This window comes from Camarhynchus parvulus, chromosome 1A (assembly GCF_901933205.1).
Source record: "Camarhynchus parvulus chromosome 1A, STF_HiC, whole genome shotgun sequence".
NCBI lineage: Eukaryota > Metazoa > Chordata > Aves > Passeriformes > Thraupidae > Camarhynchus > Camarhynchus parvulus.
This window is the reverse complement of record NC_044586.1, coordinates 54697882-54717903: the sequence shown is the minus strand read 5'-3', so window position 1 is coordinate 54717903 and position 20022 is coordinate 54697882. Positions and strand designations below refer to the sequence as shown.

Sequence of the window (20022 nt, the reverse complement as noted above, 5' to 3'; positions counted from 1 at the left end):
GCACGGCACGGCACTGCTGTGGCAGTGCCAGCTCCCAGGCAAGCCTATTAAAGCAACCCGAAACTGCCAGCAGCAATGTACCTCTGAAAGTTGTATTTCATGTAGTTGATGCCTTTATTCTCTTCTGTGAGGAAAGGTCACATCTTCCAAGCTGTGCTATAGTGTCCTTTCTAGGAGATTATCGTGATAAATACAGGAATTGCTCCTCTCATCTGCCTGCTAAAGAAGCCAAAACAGATGAGAGATGTGTTACTGTCGGTGACCAGCCCATCAAACACGTTATACTACACAATGCATCACTGAAATGTTTATCCATTAGAACTGTTAGTATGGGTTTTTGCCAGACCCTGAAACACTTTTTGGTCATGTTTATTTATTTAAACAAAATGACATTTTATTCACAAGGTATGGTTTTTTAAAAGAAATAATGTTGTCACAAATCCAGTTATCCAAAGAAAATGAATTTAGATATAATGTTGGCCTTAAAACCTATTTGGTTTATGTGTGGTTTTGATTCTTTGGATAACCATTTCAGATAGATTTTTTTGGAGGCTTTTCTTTGAGTCTCTGAAGGCCACAACCTTCTTCTTAATGTAATTGGAATTTTTATAAAACCAAGTGGGTGTAAGAACCCAACACCTGGGAGAAATACAGCAAAATATTACTCATATTCAGTTTATGTAATACTAGTTATCACATGCTGAAATAATTATTATGAAAAAAGTGTTTTTCTCTCCATTTTGATTCTCTCTGGTTTTAGTAATATTTCTCGTAACTGAATTTCTCTCTGACTGAAGCATTCATTTTTTTTTCTTAAGGCATCAAGGAATGTATAGAAATTTGAGTGGATGTTGTTGTTTTTTGTACATTGGGAAAACCTGTGCACTTGAGTGATCCCCTGTGTTGTGTTCTTGTGCCTGCATGCTATGCTCACCAAGGAAGCCTAATTGATTTCTTAATTAGAACAGTGGCATTTTCCTCAGAGATGAAGGGATTTTCAGATTACTTCTTATTGATTTTTGTGAGGCTCCTCAAGTTAACTGGGAAATTTTCAGTTATCAGATGGGGCAGATTGTTTCCTTTAACAGTGATATCTTCATGAAGGTCTCTTCCACTGCCAAGTCATTGGTTCTCTGTACTGCTGTCCTTAAGTCTCTTAGAGGAGCACAAATGCTTTATGGGCTTTGTCATGGCAAGTGGTGAATGATTGTTATTCAGAACAAAACACCAAAATGGCTTCATTTGCTGGTGGTTGAGCAATGAAGTGGAACTGGCCTGTCAGCCCTATATCCCCTCGGATACTGACAATACTCCATTTGAGCTGTGTTTAGGACTACTTGTTTTACTTCTAAAATTACACTAGTTTAAGTAGGGTCTGCACTGTGACATATTTATTGGGTGTAAAAGTTACATATCTCAGGCAATACTACTTAAGTTATAGAAAACAGGTAATTTTGCATCAGTCATCCTTAATATATGTTTTCTCTAAAGCTAGATGAGAGTTTACTCAGAACCACTTACAGCATTTTGTCAAAACATAATCATTACTTTTGGTTAGAAATACATACAATTTTAATGCACTTTGCTCCTGTGCTTCATCATATTCAGTTGGTATTTTATTATTTCTTTCCTTTATTTTTGGCTTAGCTTTTAGCTATACATACTACAGTGTTAAAATCTAAGTCATTGTAGATAAGGAAATGAAATATGTGTGACTTTGTAGCTGTAGAATTGTCCCACTTAAAATTCATTGCCAAATTATGGTCAGGAAAACCAAACGAAGAAGATTGCTTAGCATATGGACTTTATGGAAAGGTAGAATTGTAAATTTTCTCTTGGAATCTGCTATAGAAATATTTTGATCCTGCTTGACTACAGAAAAAAATAGATAGAATGTAGTAACTTATTGGTAAGTCATTTCAGAAATTAAATTCTGCCATAATTACTGCAGCCTTAATTGGTACAGTACATTCTGTTTTTGGAGGGATTTTCTTTCAATTTTCTTTTGATAGAATGACCACTGATCTTCATGACTTTTTATATTCTGGATATTTGCATCTGTTCTCCTGTATTTGTTGTGTTTTGGATGGAACTAGTGGTAAATGACATACTTGGGCTTTTTATTATTTATGCTTTGGGCTTTTTTATTATTTATTTGTTATGATTTATATTTTGGTACATAAGAAGTACACATATCTCCAAATACCATCAATATAACAATATTTCATAGAAAAATACGGCAAAAATTATAATCAGAGTGGTTCAGGACTGTTCTGTTCTGAGCTCTAGCAATTGGAACTGTCAGTTCGATTTCCTGGATACAAGTGTGAAGCTTCCTGAGATACTCAGTTTCCATATGAGATATGTAAAATAAAAGTTCTGTTTTCTCTAGTTTAAATGTGAGAAAGAAACTAGGACTGTTTTTGTTTGACTGTCCAATTTAAGTTTGAATTTAAATCAGTGTTTGAGTATCATAGAATCATAGAAGGTTTTGGGATGGAAGGGACCTTAAATCCTTTAGGTTCTGTGCCAATGCCTGTTTTGATTCTAACTCTTTAACCTTGTCTTACAAACTTGAGATGATAATGCGTGGATAGTAAGTTCAATTGAGAAAAAGATCTAGCATTCAAATTTGATTCTTGTCTTAGGGATGAAGATTACTTGTGGGTTTGGTTTTTATTTTATAAGACTACCTATAATACCAGCTGACGTGTGGTCCTTTAATGTACTTTTAAACCAATACTCTTGGAAACGAAGATGTAAATCTCTTCAGCTAAGTGAGCTGAAGCTAAGCACAGCTTCTCTGACAGAGTCCTTTAGAACCACATACTTTATGATTAGTGACTAAGGTTGCTAATGACTTGTGTAAGAGATCCATACCAGATGAAACAGGACTTTAATTGCTAGTTTAGTGTGCTGAGTCCTGGAACCTTTTCAGTAGTCATGAAAAGGAAAACATGAAAGGGAAATGATAAAACCATCAACTTTCCATAAGCTTTCATTGTCAGGATGTTAAGGTGTGTTTCTGTGAAATTCTTATTAGGAATATGAAATTATTTATAAGAATGGCATACTTCTTTATGTTTTAATAAGATTAATGGCAGATTGATCAGTTGAAATGAAGAATTAAAATGTATATTTGAATCAAAGTATATATGTATTTATGTATATATATTTATACTGTATTTGAATCAAAATATTAAAAAAATATATCCTTGTCGAGAGCCACTGTCCTTGAGGTCCTGAATGTAAGCTGGTAGCAAAAGAAAATAACCTTTAAAATATTTAGATTTTTAAAAAAAGTATTCATTTTAAGATCCAAAAAGTCTAATTGGAGTTCTGAATATAATTTGTTTTTTATAGAGAAAAAAATTATTCCTACTGTTTTGAGTTCTGTGTGCTATAGTCTGTTGATTGACATGTCATGGTGTGTGAAAAAAGGTCAAAATTAAGATGTACAAGACTGATTGAAAGAATTAATATTCATTTCAAGGAATTCTTGGAGCATAATGTAAGTAATGCACAATAAAGGAATGTGAAGAAAAGAAAGAAGATCAAATTTAAAAAGAAAAGATCAAATTTAGCATTGAATTTAGGAAGGTTAATGTTACAGTATTTCAGCAAATATTTGAGCTGGGGTTTTTTAACTCTTGTTTCTTTCCTCTAAACTTTCACATTCCAGGTGGAAGTTTTAGAGTGACATTGATTTACGACTGGCCAAGAATATGTCTCTCAGATCTTTCAGACTGTGTTGAGTGCAGACTTCAATGCTCCTACCACTTAGCGTAGATAAACCAATGCTGCCCCATCTTGTGCTTATCAAAGTTTTGGTTCATCCATAGTCTTTGAAGTTACAGGAACCAGGAAGGCATTTTTGCATCCAGGATCCAAAAGGGACCGTTCTGTGCTACCTGAGCCATTGTTGCTGTGTGCTTTCCATGCTCAGGAAGCAGCACAGGCACTCAGCTGTACCACTGAAGGATCCGGGTCCACTTATGCCTCTTAACCCATATCTGCAGCAAATATTTCTTAAGCTGCAGTAGGTGACCTATTCCTACTATCTCTTTAATATTAGATTTTGAAATCGTAGTATTCTCAATTCCAGCTGGGCCCAACAGGAAAGAAATATTTTCTCTGACTCCAAGACACAGGTAATTAATAAGAGGCACAGCACTCCAGAAATAGAGCTCATTATTTCCAACTCTGTGTAGCAGGTTGGGACATCTGGAGAAGGAAGAAGTGGCAGCATCATAGAGAATATTGCTGAGCGTATTGCAAGAAGCAGTACTCAAGAAAGAATAGAGAACTTGTCTCAGAGCTAGAGCTGTATTCATTTGGTGGACTATCGTATCAACAGCAAGGGGCAGAGAGAAGGGAAAGTGGCACTGAGGCAGCTGAACAAGGTCATCCAGGCTCTGCAGAGTGTGCTGGACCTGTGCTTTCATGTCACTGGGCACTGCAGTCACTGCTTTGATAGCAGGCTGGCAGGGGAGGATTTGTACTGAGCCTGGCTGAGTCCCAAAGCAGCAGGTATCCCTCATCCTAAATATCTGGGAAGAGGATTAGAGGTTAACATGGCACAGCACCGTGCCAGCCTGGCTACTGCAGCTCTTACAGGGTGTGAGCACTGCAGCTCTGGCACATCTGTCTGTCTGTCTGCTCACAGTGCAGGGAAGGGACTGAGGGGATCCCAGGGAGGGGATGCCCACTTGGCACTAGGCATCCTTTCCTTTCACACTTGACAATCCCAAATACAATCAAGTGGAAGAGAATGTTGTAAAGGAAACAGGAATTAAATAATCCCTATATTAAGGATTTTTCTTTGCCTGTATAGTGGTTACATCTGATTGCAAACAGATGTATGAATCATCCAGCTCTATCTTGGACTCTCTGTCCAAGCCAGCTCACTGTGATTGGCCATTAATTAGAAACAACTAACATGGGCCAATCAAAGATCCACCTGTTGCATTCCACAGCAGCAGATAATCAGTGTTTACATTTTGTTCCTGAGGCCTCTCAGCTTCTCAGGAGGAAAATCCTAAGGAAAGGATTTTTCATAAAAGATGTCTGTGACAATTATCTAAAAAGATAAATGAGTCTTTTTTTTTTCTCCCTGGCAATAATTGGTTTCCTCCTTTGGTTGTCTCAATAATTACTCTAAATAAATTTTTAGTAGAATTTTACTTCATTAGCTCTTTTAAAGTAGGTTCTATATTCTGGTATTTCAAGTACAGCTTTGGAAAGTACAAATAAAGGGGCCATTTCATCAAATTGCCAGCATAAATTTTGCAGTGTTTTATATGTGTTCATTATGTGTAATACATACAGCTCTTATTAAAATTATAGTTGTTAGCATTTTCTTATCGAATAATTGAAGATTATATATACATTTAATTTACCTTTAAGTTACTTGTATACAGTCCTAAAGTATAATGTTGTCAAGTTTATGATCATAAAGTATGGCAACATTTTAGGTTCTGCCTGAGTATAAAATAGAGGTGTGGCAGACCAGGAGTGCTCAGACTGTAATTACATTGCAGTTAACTGCAGGAAGGATTAACAACTCTCATAGAAAAGTACTGCATTTTAGGTGTGCCTTTATTTGTTAAATTAATAGATGGGTTCTCAGTTTTGACACTAAAAGCTAACTCTGTTAATGTCCTCAGTATGTTCAAGTTTGATTTTAACTTTAGTTACTGCCATTTTATATTATCTAAAATGAAAACACTATTACTGAGTTTTATGTCCTGTTAAGTTTCTTTAAAAAAAAAAACAAAACCAAAACAACCTTGCAATTGAACTTTGTCAGTAATTCACACAGACAAAAACTCTGTATTTTCAAATTAAATATACTGCTTTGATTAGCACAGAAGATACCTTAGTGTTCTATTCATTAGAATAATGTCATCATGTTTTATAAACTATCAATATGTTTTCTGTAACTGGTTTTTATGTTCCTTCCTTCAAGATCCACATATGGAGTCACAGTAGGGATGACAGTAAATAGCATAACAACTACAGATAGCCATTGCCCAATCACCAGTATTATTGTCAATCTTATGCTAAAAATTGTATTTCTAACAGGATTATAGCAGACGTCATACCGTAAGGAGATGTGGTAATAAACCAGATTCCAAAACATGATAAAATTTGCTTTCTTTGCTCTGGATTTGGGGTTTTAAAAAAGTTGTTTTAATATGCTGAGGTTTCACTGGGTTAAAATCTCAATGAGGAGAAAGAGGCTGATAACTTTGTAATAATTATTATAATTATATTTTGTGAAGTTTTATTAATATTCAGTTTTGATTTAGTCTACAAGGAGCAGACCTTGACCTTTTTGATTTTAGAGGAAACTGAGGAATAAAAGCTTTGGAAATCACCTTTTTTGAGCTGTCTATCTGGTAGTCCAGTATTTTATTTTAGATGTGTGTATTGGATCTTCTGGGATAACATTTTGAATAATTTTGTGTCTGACAACAGCCATTGCTTAACAGTAAGAGTATTGCTCTTACTGTTATGTGTAAAACAGACCTCATACTTTTACTCTTCATACATCTAGGGGGGCTTTTATACCCCAGCACTTCCAGCATGTTTACCACTGTCATGTCTTGACTACAAGGTGAAGGCAGTAGTTCTGGAATACATGTTAATTATCTTAGAAAAATTAGATGTTGAAGGTACATTTACTTTAAAACTGCGCTCTATATAGCAGCTTCTAAGTGTTTAAAAATACTTTATAAATAGTAGCATAGTTGGGCATGCTATATATAAAGTGTTGTAGCATGTTTTACAATCACACATGTGCAAAGTATTGTGTAAATCCAAATGTAGTTAAAGTTGTGGAAATATGATGAGTGAAATTCTATAAAAAATAAGGGTTTTGTTTGGTAACAAAAATGTTGAATTTCAAATATACTGAAGAATTATTTCAGAATTGTGGGTTAAATATGTCACTGTAAACCAGAAATCCCTTACAAAGGCTAGCATATAGTTTACACTTGGATCTTTTGCCATACTTAAAAGTCAGTTTGATTTATAGGTTTTTAGTTTATTCATAGTCTGACCCAGCAAGCCAAAGTGGTAAATGCTTAGGGGTTTTTTTTGTTTGTTTGTTTGTTTTGTTTTTTGTTTGTTTGGTTTTTTTGTGTTGCACTTTGGGATTTCTTTTCTGTTTAAGCCCAAGTCCTTTAAAAAATAAAACACTGGAAAATTTCACTGTGGAAGTTAGGTCCATAGTGCAAGTTGCTGCTGCAAGCCAGGGTAGCACTGGAGCTTGAGCAGCCTGCTCAGGGATGTGCCAGGCGAGCTGTGAAAATCCCAGTGGACAGATTTACAGTTTCCCTGGCAAGCTGCTCAACCACCCTCCTTGCAAAGGATTGGTTTTGTGTGACAAGTTAGCTTCAGCTTGTTACTATTGCCTCTGGCACCTCTTTTCTTCTTTCCAGCCCCCTCTGTGTGGAACTGCTCTTAGATCCTGCCTTAGCCCTCTCTTCTCCCTGCTAGCAAATGCCAGTTTTCTCACTGTCCTGGGTAACATCAGCTGCTGCCCCTAACTATGGGAGTAACACTGTGACTAAAATCTCTTCCCTTTTTGTGCTTGATGAGAGGCAGGAGCAAATGCAAGTGGTACCTTGATCCTCCTCTGCTTGGCTGGCAAGGAGGGAGGGAGGGAGGGAGGAGGGAGATGCCTTTCCCTGGTGTGGCATGAGAGGGCAGACACCACAAATAGAGCTGAAGCTGTGCTGGCAGGCTGGGCCATGCAGATGGGCACCAGTTCAAGGGATTAGTGTAGCTGCTCCTCTCAGTAAGAGTCCAGGAAAACAGGGCACTCTATTTGCCAAATTCAAAGGACATAATTTTGAGCATATTTTTCGTTGGTAAAGCCAAAATATAAACAAACATTGGACTGGGATTTTAGAAAGCCCAGCTCTGATGATGATGATCTACTGGCTACCCTGATTCTTCAGCCAGGTGTCATCACAATGCCATTTAAATTAAGCAGAAAGCAAAACTCTTCCAGGAATGTTTTACAAAGATTGATTTTTAGACTCATTTTTTTGTCTGAAATAGACCAGGCAATTTATCATCTACAAGTTTTTAATGGTAAATGTTAATTCATATTATGAGTCATCATATTTCAAAGAGTGCCTTATATTTTAATACGGTTGTGGATAGGAAAATGAATCCAAGAAGTTAGTATGCATGCCTTATTTGTACATGCTGCTTAGCTGTTTATCTGTTGGCAAAAAATAATGATAATTAAAAATAAATTAGTAACCTTGAGTCACTTGTAGTAATTCTTGCTCTTTTTTTTTATTAACTGTAAACTGCTGAATTGAGCAGTTTTAGACAAACTTGTCATTGTGGTCTTTTAAATATTAAGCAGTGTGTTTGTACAATTCTTCAAATCCAAAGACTTTGTTTGGGGGTTTTTGATAGTTTGTTTATAGTAGTTTTCTTATTTGCAAAGAATGCTCCATATGCAGCAATAAAGGCAGCATGAATTTCTTTAGCAGGCAAAGAAAAAGAAAATTTTCTAATTTAAAGAAAATAACATTTTCTTTAGTGAGGTTTTTGCCAACTTTTACTTTGTCTTTAAAAAGATGTAAGCTTTATTTCTATCTGAGCAAGTTTTGAAGCTCTGTAATAGATCACAGGAAGATAAGCCTTATCTTTAGATGGTCTACAAGTAGTATGTCTTTGGCCAGTTACTTTACATGGATTTATAACAGATACTGACTAGTCAGTATCAGTCTTAGACTTTGGTCTTTTCCCCTGGTAACAGTGGCAAAATGGCCACTCAAACAGAAGTGGACTTGGAGACAGTAAATGCATTACTCTGCCATTTATTTACATATTTAATTCAGATGAAAACTATTATCAAATTTGAAATTAATGGTAGAAGAATTAAACTAGTTCATCACTAACAGTCCTATTTCAGATTTGAGCTATATGTTAAATTTCATATAGCATGGATGTTGTGGTGTGTATATGTTGATATAGTCTTTGGATATTCCAAAGTCCAAAGAAAACCAAAGCCCAAAAGAAAACCCAAACTCTGCTTCAGCAATGTGAATCATTTGCACCAGTAGTCTGACCCAGAAAAGTCTTGAGACTGCAAAGAGTAAAAGAGGTAATTTCACAAAGCTCACTGAATTAATTGCTGTGTCTTAGGGCTGCTTGAAAGTTTTGTAAAAGGAGAAAAGAACTTTCATGCAGGAAGGCATTTATGATCCCTCCACACAACCTTCCTACACTCTACTGCTAATTAATTAATTACAGTTATCAACATAACTGTCAAATAAGTACATAGAAATTTTTTAGAAGAGTGGGATTTTGACAATTGTACAATACTTTATTAAAAATATGTTCTCTCAAGTGTAATAGAGACATTCTTATGCTAACTCTGCTGTATTACTACTTATTATTCATAATTAAATATACAGTACTGCTCAACTTCTATCCTTTCTCTTTTCATATTACAAGAACCAGTATAGCAAGACTGTGAAATAGATGAAGTCAAAATAATTTTCTCACAAACACAAAGAAATAATTTAATGTTAATTTCTGCTCCTGGCTTTTCTTAAAATCTGTGAATCCTTGCTAAGGGCTTCTGCAGCCATCTTCTATGAAAGAAGGTGCAGAGAAGGGAGCAGGGGGAGCAAGGAAAATAAGATTCTTATGAAGAAGAATAATTTCCCTGGGTACTTTTACATGCTACTGCAGGATTCTGATTTATAACAAGATAATGGCTGTGGTTTTAATTGCATTCCCGTTCACTTATTTCTGATCTTCAGAATAAACCTGAACAGATGTACTCACATAAAAATATACACATCCTCACAAATACATATGCATGTATACAAATATGCACAAATTGTCTGCATTTTTTCTGCAAAAATAGAGCACATAGAAGATACTAACAGGCTTAACAACTTCACTTATTCCTAAGATTGCCTTATACCTCCCATCATAAAAAGCCCCATTTATTTTGTTGTGACTCATCCAAAACTTCTCTTTTGCTGTTTTGCCCCAGTTTATCAAAACAATTAAAACAGACAGGTGATCTGCTCTATGGAAATTTTCAAACATGAACTTCAAATTTGGCCTAGGGTGGCTTTTGCATCACATTTGAGGGTTTCTGACCTTATGGGTCACCAGTTTTTTTTTCTTTTAAGAGCAAACTACCAGAGTTTAGTCAAATTAGGAGCCTTATAAAAATTGTTATTTGCATGAAGTCAGGAGACAATTTGTGGTAGCTGATCTTCCAAAGAGTCCTCTCAGAGCTGGCAGGGCTCAGCCTGCAGATGAGGGTTTGAGGCTTTGTGCTGCTGAGGATCATGGTGGGTTTTGATGCATGTTCATCAGAACTGAACATAGAGGCACTGTATGCCAGTGAGATTCTTGCTACCCCTGTTTCTGGGCTTAGGCTTCTTGGAAGTGAATTTCAGCTAAACCTAAAATGAGAGAGAGGAAAAGCTGACCCACAGGATAATATGTTGGGATCAGAAACCAGCAGGGAGTGGGAAACCTGGGCTAAGAATCGAGGTGGGAGTTGACTGCAACTGACTGAAATAATAATTTATTTCATAATTCTTCATGTATAAGTAGAGAAGTAGCTTATCTTTGCATTGGTGTGAGAGAATCCCAGACTTAGCAATCATCCATAATTTTGAAAATTTGTCCAATTGTATAACTTCATGCCTTGGAGCATAAAAATAATTGGGATAGGCAGCAACACAGATTATTTTTCTCAAAAAAAAAATTATCTATCAAATGACCCTATTTCAGCTACAATTAACAGCAAGTTTCTGAACTGGAAGTTGAATAGCAAGTATCTATGTAAAGAATCCTAAACCTAACTGGATCTCAGGTTTGTTTGGGGTACAGAGGTGCTACACGAGTTGTTGCTTATAAATGATCATTGTATAAGTAACACATAGTTATTACACTGCTATTTGACAAAATATATTTACTTCTTTTTTTTTTTCCTTTCCAATTAGGAGTTACTGATATTTTTACAGAATTTGCCCACAGTACACTGGGGAAATGAAGACATCAGTGTGCTCCTAGCAGAGGCCTACAGACTGAAGTTTGCATTTGCGGACGCCCCCAATCATTACAAGAAGTGAATATAAAGAGACAGAAATCATTAGAAGCAACGTGTTCTGCAGTATTATGGCATCTGTTGTTCTGGTTATGCTTTCAGCTCTTTGCTCTTTCATTTGAAGTAAGATGACCATTAAAATTCTGTTGGAATTTGCAGAATGAGAACAGAATACCAAAGAAGTGGACAAGGCAGGATATCGAGCACTGCATGAACTTAAAAGTGAATTTTTTTGCTCAGCATGAAAAATGAGTTCAGAAGTCTTATAATTTTCTTCTTTTTTCCCCTTCTCTAAATAGAATAGTTGTCTCTCTTATTTATGTTGAGCAGTTTTTCAATTGTACTTTAAACTTAAAACTACTTATGGAATGATTTTGTCCTTACTTCAGTGTCACCTGCCAGGACTATATCAGCCAGTTTTGGTTGGTGAAGTCTACTTTGAGTGGCAAAAAAGAACTTTTCCTTGATCATATAGACCATATGAGACAGCAAGGCCTGTGCTTTGGGGTCTGGTTATAACTCAAAAGACACTGATATTAGCACACCATCTGTTGTTTTCCATGGAATTAGGTTAGATTGCTTCTATGATATAAGAATATAGAAGGTTGTAATGGAAATTGGTGGCATTTTTCTAAACATTATTCAGTCTTGAAGGATGCTATAGAAGCTTTTTAGCCATAAAAAGGAGTTACTTAAGGCTGAAGACTCATCTATTACACTGAAATAAGTCCCTCTTGATATATTCTGGAGTGCTTTAAAATAGTGAATTAAACAGAAGGCATGGTCTTGTCTAAGTAATTAAAGTTTCTCTTTTAAGGCCTTGCAATTTTTCAGCATGAAATTTCACTTTTAAGAAATGTATTAAGAAGCTTGGTTTACTAAGCAAGATATATTTTTATCTCAGTTGTTGCCTTATTCTCCATTTCTAGCGATTAGAAAAGGAAAATTAATATATCTTTCCAAAGCTTTTGTGTTAAATAATTTAATACCCTTTTCCTGATTATTCAGAGGAGGAGAGCTAGCTCCCAACAACAATAACAGTAACTGTATACTCAGATTGCTTGTGGGTCATTAGCAGAACAAAAATGCTCTATGAGTTTATAGACTAAAATTAATGTTTCTTCATATAACCATGGAATACTGAATATTTTCTTAAAACTTACATAATTCAAGTGCACTGTTTTCTTTCAAGAAATATTTTCTGATAAGAATTCTAATTTTGCTCTGTTGGATGTAAATAACTCATATTAATTTGTGCCTACCATACACATAGCAGGTTATGAAGGGTGGGAGTTGCAATAAGCAATACACTTAAAAATTCAGACTTACTATTCCTCAGTTTGGTTCTTGAGTTGCACAGCGTTGCACAGAAAGTGTAGTGCACTTTTAAGTTTGGGAAATAAAAAAACTTCAAGAGATTTTCTCTTATGACTTGTTATTGAAAGATTATTTTCAACTTCTTAAAAATATGTAGATACATATTTTGAAGAGAGCTTTCTAAATGTATTAGTTACATTACTTGCTTTAGGGGCCTTAGTTCTTCACACAGACTTCATAATAATTAGGTGTTTCAGGGTAAATAAAGTGAAATACATTTTTACCACCATGTGATTGTGAGACCATCTATATTTAAAAGTAAATGAAATCTTTGGTAGAAGATAAAAAAAATTATTTCAGAAACCTGGTTTGGCAACTAGGATGCATTTTGTTTCCACTGGCGTCAGCTGGGTGTTTCAGTTGTGATGGATACAGGGTCAGGCCTCCCAGGTGGCTGCATTTGTGCCTGGAATGTGTAGTGGAACTGTGCTTCTTACATGTCTGTGTACTGCTTTCTGTAACTTCAGTTTGTGGTCTAATGTATCAAAATTTATGTTTACAAGGAATGTCATATTGTGCCTAACAGTGTCTACCAATAGCAGAATAAAAGTAACAATGAAATCTATGACCATTTGCTTTAAACTTGGTATCTGCAATCATTTGTTAATAGAAATGCACATTGTAATGAGAGAAGCCAACACGGCATTAACTGGTGTAAGATTTTCTATAATTAACTTTTTTCTATTAAGACATTATTTAGGTAGTTACATGTAACATGGAAAGGTGACCCAGAGCTGTCTGCTGTGTCAGATGCTCCTGCATAACATTTTTGGGACTGGATATATAAAATTTCCTTCATTGGGTCCACGTAAGTTGTCTGTCATGTCTTCCAAATTCAACAGGTACCTCTTACTTCCCTTGGAAGGAAGTATTACCATTAGAGGTCACATTTACTATTGTGTCTGTGTCAGAAGTTGAATATTGTACTTGAGCACATTGCTTTTTAAGGATAGTGGGAAGTTTCCTAATAGAATACCAATGTTTATTTATGTAGATATAGACTTTTTTGGAAAATATGATATAGATATATAAATAACATTTATATATCTATGCAGATAGGAGTAGTTCTCAGTAAACAGAAGGCCAACATTTATGTAAAATTTCAAATTTTTATCAAAAACCCACACATTTAATAATTTTACATCTCAGGTAAAATGTCATTCCAAAAAAAAGTATTGCATAGAAAAGGAAATAGCATTATCATTATTACATCCCATGTACTTAGTTTTTTCAAAATTCAAGATTCTGAATATGATAAAATTCCTTTGTAATATGTATTTTCTTATGAAGGAGGCATCTTGACATGTCACTAGTGAAACCAGGCAGTCATTTCCTAGAACTCATGTGAAATATTTAAATTGCAGTGTCTGAAAAGCGTGTTAAATAATTTCTGTAATAAAAGTTTAAACTAGAATGTACAATATAAAAAGATTTATGACTACAGAATTTGAAAAATGTAAATAATAAATTAGTTAACTGTGTAAATACAGTACATGGAGTAAGATAGAAATGTAAGTTGAAATTTTAGGTAACTCTGTAATATGCTATAAAAAATTAGTTTCATTATTATTTGGCGCAGTTCTGTATGGAAAGGCCAGTTAATTTTTTTCATTTCCTAACTACAGAATAGAACTATCTGAAGTTCCATTGTATGACAAACATTACCACCGAGGCACTGGTTAAAACTGTAAAACTGGTGAAAGATGAGGAAATAAACACATATTTATGAAGTGCTATATAGAGTGGAAAGCTTGTGTTTATTTTTTTCTTCCAACATATTGCACTCTACACCAAAGCATGGATTCAGTGTGTTTCTGTTTTACAGCCTCAAAAGCCTTTATCACAAGAGGAGATGGGTTAACAGAACCTCAGTTCTCAGTTACATTTCTGCCACTCTCTGCCCAGGTATCTTGTAGGTTTTGCAAGTTGGTCATACAAGCAAGTTCCAAGGGTGTGTCGGTGCATAGACCATGTACATACAGGGTATGGAGCATTTCCTGGAAGATGGATTTGACACCACAGCAGAATTAAATTGAAGAGAAGGTGAAGCACATCAGGGCAAGGCACACAGAAGAAGCACAGAATTCTAGTTGGCTCTGGGAGTAAAGGAGAAGGGGAAACTTCAGCTCATAGTGAGGAAACAATAAACAGGTGATAGGGTCAATAAGATCTGGAAACTAAGATGATTTAAGCAGATTAACTATCAGGGAGAGATGTCATATATGTATATGTATATGTATATGTATATGTATATGTATATGTATATGTAGCTTAAGTCCCTTATGTCAAGAAAGCTACTGGGAGACTTCCAATAATCCTGTGTATCTGGTGAGAAAATATACAGGGAAGGCAAAGACAGTAACTTCTCTCTTTCAAACTCCCCACCACATTCAGGGGAAAAGAGACAGGGATGCAGAGGCTGTCTGTCTGTTATGTGCTTGAATGACAATGAATTGTAATCATGCTGGTTTCTCACCTTCTGTAAAACTTGTGTTTCTTTATCTGCTATAATCCTCTAAAGATTCTGCATAAAATCAGCAATGGGAGGTCTTTCAAATTGCTTTTTCAAAAGCAGAAGAGATCAAGAAGGTGGAGTAAAGGCTCAAAGGGTCACAAGGTATGTGCTAGTATTTGTTGATTTTTCTTGTGCAAAAGGAGTCATGGAAAACTGTCTGGGCAGATGGAGGATTTTCCATGGATATAAATGTGAAGTACAGCAGAAAGGACTTTCTGAAAATCTGATCTGTACTTCAGGTCAGTTCCTCCTTGAAAACAGGGTGGAGTGGAAGATAAGTACGTTGTAGCGCATTAAATTCTTTGGAGATTGGAGGAGGTGAGGTGGAAAGGCTCCCAGTCCAGCAATCACTCAGGCAGAATTCTGTGCCATGGGAAAGAACTGCAGCTCAAGTGCTTCTTATCATTGTGTGATGGAGAGTCAAGTTCCTGAGCAATTTAATTCCAGATCATTTGCATTTTTATAAGTTAAAGCTAAAATCTTGCATCCCATCTAATTCCTTAAGCTTAGTGTAGCTGAGGCAGCACGGAAGAAAATAATTAAATTGCTGTGGCACTATATCAGAGACTCTTTTAATGCTTCAAAGTCTTCTCTGTGGAGCCCACAGGACAGTCAATGCACGTGCCAGAAATGAGAGGCTGAGAGATGTGATGCTAGAGAAAGTCTCTCAGAGACAGGTGCTCTGAAAATTGGGCTTTTTCTGGTCACAAGAATTTCCTACAATTTCCTACAAGCTTCCAAAGCTTCTCCAAAGGAGAATTAATGTGCACAGTAAATGGTTGTTTGAACTGAGCTCCCATGTTTGTTCTTGTAATCAAGCTTCCACATCAGAGAAAATGAAAGTCTGAAATTGCAACCAGAATGGACAGAGGTGCTCAATCTTTGTTATCAAATCAATCAAGGTTTAGTATACATACTTCTCTAATTTTCCTGTTATGTATCCTTCAGAACTAAGATTTCATTTCTGTGAGATCTGGATTTGTGGATACTTTACTCCAGAACTTTCTCCAGAAATTTCTTATCCAACCGTTGCTTACTTGTGCCTTCTCAGAGGTCCTCCTCATGGGAAGAAGAGCATTCTGAAATTTACAGCAGTAGAAGAAAAAAACAACAAAACCAAACAGGGAGAATAGAGGAGTTTTATTCCCAATAATTTCTGATTTCCAGAAAGGAGAAAATGTGCCTCTTGGGGTATTTAGGCCACTTCATCCTTAAATTCAGGATGCAATCTCTCACACAGAGCTTTTTTTGAAATTCAGCTTATGTATTTTCATGTATTTCCATCTTCCTCCAGAAAGATCTGAGATTTTCAGTGAACAGTTCCTGCTACCAGCCCATTTGATCAATTCTGTTCACTCTTTTAGCAGCATCAGAAATACAAAGTATGTATCTGTCATGACAGCTCACAGGAGGCAATGAGATACCCAGGCTTATCAATAGATAGATGGCTATCTCACTCATAAAATCTCATTCAAACAGCAAAGAGACTTGGTAATTTTTCATCTCGTGGTCAAAAAAGAAATCTGCAGCTCCAGCTCAAAGCTGTGTTTGTAGAAGCACTTTCAGACTGTAGCTAACAATAAACTATATATCTGGAGAAAGAAATTTAGTCCTATACTTATGTGGTCAAGTAAAAACTTTTCCTAAGACATCAACTAGTATTTGCTGCAACTGTATAGAATGAGTTGCCTCATGCAAATAAATAATTCAGCCTTTGCATGCAGAAATGAATAAAGTTGGCATATCAGTAAAGAAAATTTTCACTGTTGTATTTTTTTCCCCAGATATTTTACTATTATTGTATCAGTGAAAAATTCTGTATAAATTTTAAAAAGGAGTACTTTTCTCTCCATCACTGTCATCAAATACAGGGCATCAGACTTCTTCAGATTCAGGTGAAGCAGCCATCACATTCTCAGTAAAGAAACTTTATGTGAATGTTTTGATGGTAAGGGCCAGCCTGTTGTTGCATGTGCAGTCGTCCTCTGGGTTATAATAGCTAATCCAGTTAATTCAAATCATACTGGATAATATTGTCTCTGTTGTCTATGAAAGACTAATAAGGGAAAGTCCATCTCTCTTCATCCAAGGACACCTGTTCAGTTTTGAAAACTTGTATTCATTATGGAAATGCTCTGAAAACAATAGATTTTATATATAATATACATATATAATATTATTCAATTTTCATAGCAATTGAAGTTAAATTGATACTTTTACCCAGCAAAGGGTTCCCAAATCCAACAAGCATTCCCCACAAAATATAATAATCACAAAATATTTGTCTTGACAGGGGTATGTCAATGGACAAAATGTTTAGTGTTGGATAAGTAGTAACTTTGCCTATTTATGCAAGTTACTCTCTCCCCAGTCTTACAGTATGTCAGAAATTGAGAGACATCTACATCTGAGCTTCTGTCACACCTTTCATAGCCAGGAGAGAGAATCAGGTCTTTATTTCCAAACCATAGAAAGTTCTGACTTGGAAGGGACCTACAAGGATTTTGATGTCCTGCTCGTAACGTGAATGACCTGCTCAGGACTGACCCCACAACCCTGGTGTTATTTGCATGAGGCTCCAGCCAGCTGAGCTGAGCTCAGGCCCTTCAAGGTCCCATCACCCCTGCCTGTGAGTACAGCCCTGCCTGTGCCAAGTGCCAGAGCCTGGTGCTCCCAGCAGATGAAGAACATGGAATTTTTGGAGCAAATCAGAGGAGGAACATGAAATTGTGTGGGGACCTTACAGCAACCTTCCAGTATCTGAAGGGGGAAAATGGAGGGGGACTCTTCATCAGGAACTGTATGACAGGACAAGGAGTAATGGGTTCAAACTGAAATAGGGGAAATTTAGGTTAGATATATGGAAGAAATTCTTTACTGTGAGGCTGGTGAGGCACTGGAACAGTTTGGTCAGAGAAACTCTAGAAGTCTCCTCCTTGGAAGTGCTCAAGGCTGGGTTGAATGGGGCATTGAGCAACCCAGTCTAGTGGAAGGTGTCCCTGCCCATGGCAGAGGGCTTGGAACTAGATGATCTTGAAGGTCCCTTCCATCCCAAACCATTCTATGATTCTGTGATTCTAAGTGAGTGACACTCAAAAAGTTTTCTGTCTCTCCACTGACTTTAAAGGAGCTCAGAGGACAAATACTGGACATCTATAGATAGATGTCAACATTGTCAGTTTGGTATTTTGAAGTGGCTGCTACAATTGCAGTTTGAAATAGCATTCCTGTACATAAATTAGAAAGAATCACAAGCTGCCTCAGATACATTCTTAAAATGCACATTTGAATTTCAAATCTTATATTCATTCTCATGGCCCAAGTTATAATCTGCAGCTCACATTGACTTGTTTGCTGCAGCTACTGTACTGTGACATCAACTGAAGGTAAGCTTCAGCTCCAGCTAGATGGTGGCTCAGCCCATTAGCTTGCTGTTTATATTTGCTCTCTCTCCTGCTGTGAATAAACTATAGCCCTGTAGCACAGCCAGAGATAAAACTTAGTATCCTTGCATGCAAATTGAAATGAGTGGAAAAACAAATGTTGACAAATTACTTCATTTTAAAATGGAATCTTTGCACTGTGATCTTCCTCCTACCGCCTGCTATGTAAATAAATGTTATAGGCTGCTAACTAAAATGTATAGGACACAAATTCCCATTCTGTCTAACCAAAAGTAATAGTAATGGTTGGGTTTACTCTTCCTATTTAAGTAGCATCCGAACTGTATAATCTGTTTTCCAGACAGTAAGGAAGATAAAGATCCTACATCACAGAATGGAATGTGTGGAGCGCTGCAGGGAATGTTGGCTGGGATGGTGATACCTGACAGGGACTGAGGACTTGACAAATGTCCAGAGGAGGCCCTGCTTAGCTGACCAGATTTCCAATCCACAAATTGGTGTGCAGTACATTCACTTTATATACCTGTGTGTTTCTTGGGAACACAGTATGTTAGCAATAAAATGGCCTGATTGTGTCCTGTGTTCTTTATTAAAACAAAAATAAACAACGCCCTCAAATTAGTAACCCACCTGTAGCATATCATCAACCCATGGGATAAACCAAGTAACTTCAGTGTTGTGAATCCATTGTTGAAGTATGCTGATATCAAGCAACAGGATCAGCAATGGAAAATTGGAGGCTGTTGCTGAAGTTTATAAGGAATCCAACAGCAATCTGAGAAGTACCTGCATGTGATGGGAGGTGACACACAGTGTCTGCATATTAGAGCTTAGACTAGTTCTCAGAGCTCTTTTAACCCTTGCATTCATTTTTATGAATGGGGTCAGTTTTTCTAACCATGCCAGGAGAAAAGGCAAGCTTTGATACAGAGGGCTCCAGAAAAGGCAGGTTTCCATGTAGTCCCCTCCTTTGTTCAGAAACCCATCTCTGTATCAGAGCCCAACTTAAAGTCCACTTTAAGTTGTTGTTCCTCAACTAAATTAATAGCATCAATCTTTTGTCTTGCTACTTGCATACACTGATTGTATTTTATACGATGCTCTTGTGAAGTATTGATGTTGAAATTTTCTGTAAGACAGCACAGGTACTCTCCTAATTTCAAATTATCAAGCAGAGCTAGGGAGAAATACATCAAGTTTTATTGAGCAGGAACATTGTGAAGATGCCTCTTTTCATTCTGAATTATTGCTTCAGTTCCTTAAACTGCTCTGGGCTCTTGATGTAGATTTTGTTATACTTCTTTCTAACTGGTAGGACAAACCAACTTTCCTCTAACTTCAGAGATATCAGAAATGGTTGGAGGAAAATGGTGGTTAGAGGGCATGGATCCCATAATTGGTAACATATCATGGAACTCATGCAAGCTACCTGTAAATGACATCTATGGATTGATACAGCCCCAACAAATAGAAATTGGTTTCAAACTAATATAGGATAGTTTTGGGGTCCTGAGGGCCAGCATGTATTTTGGACAACCTCTTGGAGAATAGTAAACACTACCAGCTAGGTTTTAAACTCAGTTCGAAAAACAACTCTGCAAAACATTTGTGTGTATTCT

The 20022-nt window shown here is 36.4% G+C and overlaps 1 protein-coding gene across 2 annotated transcripts in view; it reads left to right on the top strand.

Moving 5' to 3' along the window:
* Nucleotides 1–13047, top strand: part of TBC1D22A (TBC1 domain family member 22A) — a 138262-nt gene extending 125215 nt beyond the window's left edge. For both annotated transcript variants that reach the window (XM_030961053.1, XM_030961052.1), the window contains one exon: nucleotides 11004–13047. In XM_030961053.1, coding sequence (XP_030816913.1) covers nucleotides 11004–11132 — 129 coding nt within the window. In that variant the 3' untranslated portion in view covers nucleotides 11133–13047. The remainder of the gene's footprint in view (nucleotides 1–11003) is intronic.
* Nucleotides 13048–20022: the final 6975 nt, after the last annotated feature.